General features: G+C 35.4%; 1 protein-coding gene across 1 annotated transcript in view; it reads left to right on the top strand.

Moving 5' to 3' along the window:
- LOC122716012 (protein tincar) overlaps positions 1 to 9,414 on the top strand; it is a 49,883-nt gene extending 40,469 nt beyond the window's left edge. The window contains exons 10-15 of the mRNA XM_043938689.1: positions 76 to 578; positions 1,805 to 1,997; positions 3,102 to 3,234; positions 3,434 to 3,484; positions 4,462 to 4,686; positions 4,942 to 9,414. Coding sequence (XP_043794624.1) covers positions 76 to 578; positions 1,805 to 1,997; positions 3,102 to 3,234; positions 3,434 to 3,484; positions 4,462 to 4,686; positions 4,942 to 6,129 — 2,293 coding nt within the window. The 3' untranslated portion in view covers positions 6,130 to 9,414. The remainder of the gene's footprint in view (positions 1 to 75; positions 579 to 1,804; positions 1,998 to 3,101; positions 3,235 to 3,433; positions 3,485 to 4,461; positions 4,687 to 4,941) is intronic.
- The last annotated feature ends 272 nt before the right edge of the window (positions 9,415 to 9,686 follow it).

The raw sequence follows: 9,686 nt of genomic DNA on the forward strand, positions 1-9,686 counted from the left end.
TCACTTGCGTTCTTTATCGTCCGCAAAATGAAACAAAGCGTGTAACCATTCCATCCGTTTCATTATATAACACAGATTCACAGCGTTTCTAAATCACGAACGTGAGCGTCGAATCATCTTGTCAAAGGAGAATCGAAACGGAAACGGTTGGATATACTTTATCCATTGCACCGCTTTATGCGTGTTCCTTGCAATCGCGATATGCAGCGCGCCGTTGCTCTACGACTACAGTGTCGTATACCGTGGCAGCCTGGACGGTGCAATTTTAGCATGTCTTGTTGCCACTGTCTTGCATCTCTTCCTGTGGCTGGTTTTATGGATATTTCTCACGATAAAGCAACGCTGGACGTTCAAATTGCGAGTGACTATCGGCCGTGCAACCGTTAGATCGGCAAGATCGGTGAAGCTCGTGACCGACGTGGATCTGTTATCGGCCAGGGACGATGAAGACGGAACCAATGCGCCATTGCTGGTTGTCGGTAACGGCAGAACGTACACTATTGCCGACGCTTCACCGAAAAAGGCTATCATGAGCGTGATACAAAAGGCAGCTATCGAGAGGAAAGCGCGAGCTCAAGGTAAAATATAAAATATAAAATATACCTCAAATGAACGAGATTTAAGATTTATTGTTTAAAACTAATGCGATTTTTTAACCATCTCGTGGCTACGTAACAAACATTGCCAATCAAAATTTATCCATCTCAATATTTTCTACGACATAATCTATATAAATATAGCTTCATCTAAAAGATTCAAAGTGACTCGAAACAGATAAATTTTCTACAATGTTTTCTACGATATAACCTATATAAATATAGCTTCATGTAAAATTTTATTTGAAACAAAGTGATTCGAAACAGATAAATTTTGTATGATATGTTTTTTNAAACAGATAAATTTTCTACAATATTTTCTACGATATAACCTATATAAATATAGCTTCATGTAAAATTTTATTTGAAACAAAGTGATTCGAAACAGATAAATTTTGTATGATATGTTTTTTTACGATATAATCTATATAAATATAGCTTCATGTAAAAGAAATTTAAAGTGACTCGAAACAAATAAATTTTCTACAATATGTTTTCTAGGATATAACTTATCATCTAAAAGATTCAAAGTGATTCGAAACAGATAAATTTTCTACAATATGTTTTTTACGATATAACCTATATAAATATAGCTTCATGTAAAATTTTATTTGAAACAAAGTGATTCGAAACAGATAAATTTTGTATGATATGTTTTTTACGATATAATCTATATAAATATAGCTTCATGTAAAAGAAATTTAAAGTGATTCGAAACAGATAAATTTTCTACAATATGTTTTCTACGACATAACCTATCATCTAAAAGATTCAAAGTGATTCGAAACAGATAAATTTTGTACAATGTGTTTTTTATAATATAACTTATATAAATAACTTCATGTAAAAGATTTGAAACAAAGTGATTCGAAACAGATAAATTTTGTATGATATGTTTTTTACGATATAATCTATATAAATATATAGCTTCATGTAAAAGAAATTTAAAGTGACTCGAAACAGATAAATTTTCTACAATATGTTTTCTATGACATAACCTATCATTTAAAAGATTCAAAGTGATTCGAAACAAATAAATTTTGTACAATGTGTTTTTTATGATATAACCTATATAAATATAGTTTCATCTAAAAGATTCAAAGTGACTCGAAACAGATAAATTTTCTACAATAATCTTTTTCTTACAACTGAAAAATATTTATAACCTATATATGTGTTCTTTTTCTATTTTCTTTTAACTGATATAGGAAACACTGATTCCGTTAACGGCGATTCAGTGGCCGACGATGAACAAATTTATTGGTTGAGACCGAAATTGCGCCCGTCGCCGACTAGATCGCCGAACGAGAACGGTGCACCAGCTACGGAGAAAGGATGGCTGAACAAGAAATTGAAACCCAAGGTCACCTTTAACGACCTGCCTAGTACGTCAGGCTCGCGGTAACTACCCTCCTCCCTCCTCTTGATGTCTTTCTGTATGTATCGTTGTGCCCGTGCTCATTGCTCGTCTTTCACTTTCGTTTCTCTCTCCTTCCTTCATACTTGCTAATCCAAAATTATTATACGTAGAATTGGCCCGAATCTGTCGTCCCAATTCGGATCTAACAGCCAAATCGGAAAATTTATATAACCTTCTCCTTTGATCGCCGTGCGTTTTCCCCGCGAAATTTCTTGCTTTTGCTATTATGTATTTTTACGATATTTGTTACTTTTATAATATTCAAGCGAATATAATGTTCTCTATCGATCCTCTTTCTCACCTTGAATCTTTTTTTTTTTCTCTCTTTTTTTTTTTCACTCGATCGTACCATGTTTGTATCTCGTGCTTAAAGTACATACATATATATATATATCCGCGTGTTGGCTAATTTTATCAAATTGTGTGCTTTAACGAATAAATTCTATATTGGTTAACTCTTTGAGATTTACAAGGTATTTAATACGTAGAAACTTGGAGGAAAAGTGATGCGAATCATTTTGATTCGGAATAATCGTGGAATATATCACATTTCCATCGAGCTTCACTAGATAAGAACATTGTTTCGAACGAAGACATCTTTGTTAGCTGTTCGTCAATTGATATTTTTGTGAAGAAGCGATGAATAAAATCTATGGATTGAAATTCATGTCACGATTATTATACATAAAATCGCGAAGAGTTAACGTCACGCATTGCTAGCACGTGTAATTACCAACTCTGCCCTTATTCTTGCCACTCTCGCTTTTACAACGTGATTGGATAAGATATCGTATTATATATATATATAAATATATATATATATATATATTTATTGATAATAAAATATTCTTACATTCAATGAATCATTCATGAATTTGACATTAATGTGTCATTTTCTTTTTTACACATGTATGATCCCCTCCCATTTTCCTTTTTACCGTTATCGTCTCTTTCTCTCTTTCTCTCGTTCTCTCCTTCTTTCCTTCTTTCCCATTTCCCTTTCGATCCTTTTTTAATAATCGCCAATTAATCCGCGCGAGAATACTCATTGTAACGTGTCACGACTTGTCGCGTTCGAATTGCAGTAATAAAGGAAAAATCAGACGAGGCAATGGTGACGGAGGCCCTGAAGATGACGGAGATTACGCCACGTTACGGGAATTACCGTTAATTACGTCGTTGGATCCGGCCGATGATTCAACATCCGAAGAGAACAAGGTATTTCCATGGTTATGTCATTTTATGCTCACTTATCAGAAATCATCGCTCTTTTTCTTCTTTAATTTTTATTCACGATAAATCATTCCGTTAATCGTAAAGTATTTTATTTTATTCTTCAGCTTTTATCGCGACTATCTCTCTCTCTTTCTCCAACGTTTAATTTAATTTTTTTTTCTTTTTTCTTTTGCTTTAACAGTGGGAAAGATGGCTGATATCTCGTAGGGACGGTATACCTAAATTTGGAAACGTAAGATGTACAAAAATGTGTTTTTCTTTCATTTTGTTCCTTTCCGTGTTTAACGCTTCGTACGTAATAACACTAACACTAGCTAACTGCGTGTGTGTTGTGTATATTAACGTGTGGTAGTGTATAGATTATATAGATATAAGGAAGATAGAGAGGACAAAATTATTATTAGATTGAATAGAAATTGAATAGAAATTAAATATTAAATTTTGTCAAGAGTCGAGTAATTCTTGAGACGATCGATCGATATGATGCACGTTCAATCTTGCGCTTGTCCTTCTCTGGATTTTGCTCTAACACTTCCAAGCAGTAACGCTATATATATGATATTGTACATTAACAATTACAAACAAACTCTCTAAAACTTGAAGCACATTCGCGAAACAACACGATGAAACAAAACTTGAGTAAATTATTATAATTACGACAGATACACGTACTTTAATGTATTCCTAATTAGTATGGCGTGCAGAGTTTCTGACATTGCCTGTAGAAACGTGTGAAAACAAATATGCTATTATGTCAGTTATTAAGAAAAAAAACAAGAAAACTTTTACTTATTTTATTGTTTATCTTATTATAGATAGAAAAAGAAAAATATTGGCTAATATAATTTTTTGTATGAATATATCATATGTAAAATGTTTAAATTATGAGATATTAAAAAATATAATATATGGATATATATAGTATGTCTACAGACAATATCTATAAGTCTGTAAATGTATTTAGAAAAGTAAAAGCTAGCATTGATGTTCACAGCTGATAAGCGTCGTTGCACGTGTCTTAAAATTAAAACTACTGTGTGAAATTGTGTTTCTTTTTTCTTTTTTATACAATCAGTTTTTTTTTTATTTCCCGTTTTCATACCATCTCACATGATTTTTCACGAAACTCTCGTAGGCTTATTCTCCAACATCGCGGTTTTAAAATTTAGCATATAGCCTGGCGATTAATTATTACAAACGTTCCAACAGCTGCTCGAGTGCGTGAACGATGACCAAGTGACGTACTACGCGAGTGCAAATCGCGATCTGCAACCTTCGGAAGGCGACCCTTCGCCTCTCTTGACTCCAGACCCTTTGCCCGATTCCTCCTCGGAGCCACTTCCACTGCCACCTCCGACTCCGTCTCCAACTCCGACTCCGACTTGTGCACCGACTACCGAAGTTGTCACGGCGTTACTAACCACTAACACCCAGGTACTAACAATCTTCTCCATGTTTCGTCGATCAAAGAACAAAGGATAAACTTTTCAAAGCGTAGAATCTTTATTTTATAAGCATAATTTATCAACAATTCGAATGGTTTGCTCATTCTTTGCACAACTGGCATAAATGATAAATCGATTCAAATTGTTAATAGTTTCCTCGATATTATAAATTATATTTTCAAAGAATGAGTAATAAAAAAATAAGAGGAAAATGAGATTCGTTTCAATCGCGTATTGATTTCAGACAAACGGAGGACACACGCCACGATGTTTACGCCGAGCCGATTCAGGAATGCCGCACGAGGAATTGACTCCTCGCTCGGATTCCTCCAATTCTCCACCATTAGACGCCGTGGTGGGGGGTAATAGCGGAGCCGGCTCGGTGGCGGGGCACAGTAACGCGAGCAGCCACAGCGAAACGTCCTCGAGCGGCGTGCACAGTAACGCTAGCAATGGAAGCAACAGCAGCTGTCAACGACGAGCGACCAGCGTGGACGACGTGACAAGTGGCAACTGCGCCACCAACGTTGCCGAGCAACGAGATAACGAGGAGTCGCGCGACCAGTGGCGCAGCTGTTCCCTCCAACGCGGGATTCAACCGCCGTCCGCTGCCATTGCATTTTCACCGCCAAATAGTCGCCCCGGAACCAGCCATTCCTTTTCCTCGCCGCAGTACGCGAATCACGTGCCGCTGTTCGCCAATGCGAGTTCAAACGCGAACGCTAATCCCAGCGTGAACAACACGGTTACGAGCGTGAGTGGCAGCACGAACGTTAACGTGAATGATATCGCCGCCACGGTTGGCCAAGGATGCCCGGCCGTTATCCTCGAGAATCCCAACGAGGCGACCGTGGTGATACGGCGGAAGCTGTCGAGGACTAAGCTGACGGAGCCCTTGAACCCGAACGAAGAGCCGTTTGGCCGGTCCACCAACATGAGGATGACGTCATTCACGGAGAGCAACGATATTCGTGTTCACGCCTCGTCCGCCACATTGCCGCATTACCCGACCCAACCTGTGGTGACATATCCGCATTGCTCCACCATGCCTCTGCCCCACGCCTCTCACAGTATGGCCGGGTCTCACATGGGCGGATCAAGCGGGAGCTGTGGATCGGTGCCGAGACACGCTTTCGTTCCACCGCAGGTACACTCGACGGTACCCGCGCACACAACTTTACCGTCCCATCACAACGGCGTCAGACTTCTCCCCGGCATAGCGCCCGCTCCCAACAATCCTTTCGTAAAGAGGTTCCCACCTGTGCAGCTGCACACGCAGCCCTGGGCGCTGCCCGGCCACCACACTTTCCCCCAGGCGTCCCAAGTTAACGGCAAGCTGACCACCACCGCGCAGATCAGGCAGAGCGATCGTGACTCGGCAAACTTTTCCATGGCCAGTAGCGGTGATTCCGACACGTGTTTGCCTCATTAGACCGTTCGATCGTCCACCCTCTTCGCTCTCGCTCCGCGCCGAGCAAACGTTTTCACGTTATACCGTTTCCGATCACGTTTCCTGGATCGTCGTCGTGCCCACGACGCTTCTCGAGATCTTTTTTAAAAAAAGGTTTTCTCGGGGATCGTTGTCTCTGATCGCGAACGTGGTGCGTAGAACTAAACAACATCCGTTTGCGTTTTGTTGTTCAAGCTCGCGTGTATCATTGTCATACCATCGTATTAGGGGTTATTACATATCATACTTTCGATTAATCCATGAGAACACGTCCGACACGTACGGTCAACGTTGTTTTATTTTCGATACAAAAAAACCACCACCGTCTGTCGCGACAACATTTTGTCTCGTTCTTCCATATCAAATGTTTCTTCGTATACCATTTGTAAATCACATCTTCTCGCGTATTGTCTACCCGCTTCTCGAGCCCCGATACAGTTGATTCGTTCGAATAATGAATATCCTGATCGCAATGAACATATCCTGTGAGACATGAATCGTTGTTTGCGCTATTCGTCAATTGTTATTGTAATACATGCAAGACAAGATAGATTGATAAACACGTTAGTTCTTTGAAAAAGTTAAAAAAAAAAATTTTCTTTTCAAAGATTTTTCTCCTACATTTTTATTATCTTTTATTACTTTTCGATCATTTTTTGTAAGAAATGTCTTTGAATATTTATTGAAATGATAACTGAAAAGATTTGTGAAGATAATTAACGCATGTGTTGTTTAAGATTCGGGAACGGAGTAAATAGCGAATTGAAAAAGAGAGGTAAAAATAATTTAATCGTAAAGCTATATTTATATCCTAAAAAATTTATTCAATGAATTATTGTATCCATTGGAGCAAAATTTTATTTATTTAACATTCACAAGAAAGTATGGAAAGTATTCGCGTTCGAAAATATAAGTCTCATCGTGTACAATGAGATGACCATACATATAGACTAATACCAGTCAATGGATGATTATATTAAAAAAAAAAAAGTTAAGAAACTTACGATTACTGCCATAATGATAATTATAATCGCAAAGATCTTTAGATCTTCGTCACGACATGAATTTATTTATCGACTGCCATGTTATTTCGTCCTGTTTCGCGAACAAAAAGCGCTCGAGAAGTGTTCGTTCTTTTCGTTCGCTCGTAATCGCTTAACGCATAGTGAAATATTAAAGTATTTAATATCGCTTGCGCTACGATAATTTTATTTTTTGCGATCACGTAATTTTAATCGAGGATTAGAAACGCGAAGAAACGCACTCCTATCTTGAATAATCGTATCTTGTATCAGCGTTGTATACCATGAGAGATAAATCGGAAATCACATTTCCATCCATATATATTAAATTTGATACACACGTCGATTAAAATGCATTTCGAATTATATGATTTCGCTAATTGACTGTATTGATATGCAACGATGATACGATACGAGATACAACAAATAAATACCGTGTTTAATAAATATAGGTCGAAATGTTTCCCAATTTCATAATCGAGTGGACAGAAATAAAAAGAAAAAAAAAAAATGCATAATGGATAGATAAATAATATAATCCGGATAGTTTGCCGAGTTCATCGAATTTAGAACAATAACGATGACGATTTTAGGATATTTATGATGGATTAAGTTAAAAAGAAATCTTTAGAAAGCTATTATTAATCCAAAAACTTACGCGAGATATCTACGATATTTCCATATCTTAAATGTTTAACCAAAAAATCTCAAGTACGGGTTATAGACTTTGATGAAAATAACATCTCTTTGGAACAGGATAAAAACACGGTCAAGATAATAATAACTTATATAACGTACGCATATATTATCCAATGCTTATACATATACACCTAATGCAATATTTGAACATAACCTCAAATTTATGAAACGTAATGAATCATACGTTGTAAGTGTACGTGCTATTTAGAAATTCTTGTTGACGCATTCGACGAAACAAACGGTATTTTTTGATTCATCGATCGAATTTATCAATCTTTACAAGCTATGACTAAATACATGAATAATATAACATGGATAGTATAATGGCAGAAAAGAAGTGTGGTAAGGGCGTGCCTTGCTCATCGAAAAAGCATACACTTTTGTTCATAAATTACGAGTCATAAGTATACTTGTTTTTTATAATATTTATTAAATTTTAATAATATTTAATTATCTTTTGATTGCTTTTGGCTCACATATAAACTTACACTTGTGTTATTGAATAAATCTTTATTATAAATAGGTATACATATAATTTTCATGTTTGTTTTATAAATTAAATATTTTACATTGAATATTCTTTTTTTATGGATATGAAATATTGAAGAAAATGATTCGTTCTTCAATCATGAACACTTAACAGTCAAAGAATTAAAAAATAAATACACAATAAAATCTTTAAATAAAAAATAATGCATAATATTTATAAATCATTATCTATTTTGTAATTAAGTAATTAAATTATTTATCGCTATTTTAAACTTTTAATTATCAATGTTTCGTGATTTATGGACAAGAGCGTATATGCATATATTGCGCATGCTTTTTTCTTTCTTCCTCGACTTATTTGTTAGGAAATCTTTCTTTTAATGTAGATATCGAATGTAGTGAAATTATTTACGTAGTAGCAAGAAATTCTGCTCAAGTAAATGCACTCTAGAAGAAAGATTGTTATTTTGAAATATCTTCCAATTTTCGACGATTTGAGATGAAACAGGTTAGAAAAGTGCGTAGAATCGGTATGTACAATGTCTGTATCTCCTCTGATATCGCCAAACAGCGTATATCGCGTTTTTCGCGAAAAGGTGAAATCAAGATGACGAAGCCACAATTTCCTACAAACGTCGAAAAGAATCGACATGTACAGATCTCTTTTATGTGTGTTCATCGAGTTGTATTTAACACGTGTTCGTTCTATCTTTTATGCACATATCCTGAATCTAGAATGGCCCTGAACAAATTGAGAGTGATGCATCAAATTTATAGCTAACCTATAAAAATTTGTAGTTCGCGAGAAAATTGAAAATATTACTGTCGTCTAGTATATCATATCATGGTATTGACATTTTAACTCTTTGAGTCCTAACTTGTATCAAATGATATCGTAAACTAAATGTACAGAATGTACAGAAAAATTAACTATTATTTTTATTTTATCGTGTTTCTATTTTATTTTTTTTTTTACAATTTTTATTATCACATTGTGTAATAAATTCGTTCATGTTGATATTTGATAAAATTTTCTTATCTATTTGTAAACGTCTATTTCATTTAGAATTTCTATTATATAATTATTTTATAATTGCAGAAGTAACAGCAAAAAGTATTATGTTTAATTGATATAAATTATTAATCACATTCAAAAAAAATTGTTTTTCATAATATAAAAATGTATGACCATATGCACATGTATATGGAACAATATATCAAAAATTACAGTTTCATTGAAATGTTTTATTTTATTTATTATATTTACAAAGCTTTGCCCTATAATTTTTAATTGTTTTATTTGTTCGCAAAATTCGCTCAATAAAAAAT

Source organism: Apis laboriosa, unplaced genomic scaffold (assembly GCF_014066325.1).
Source record: "Apis laboriosa isolate Shangri-la unplaced genomic scaffold, ASM1406632v1 scaffold41_cov147, whole genome shotgun sequence".
In the NCBI taxonomy this organism is placed as follows: Eukaryota; Metazoa; Arthropoda; class Insecta; order Hymenoptera; family Apidae; genus Apis; species Apis laboriosa.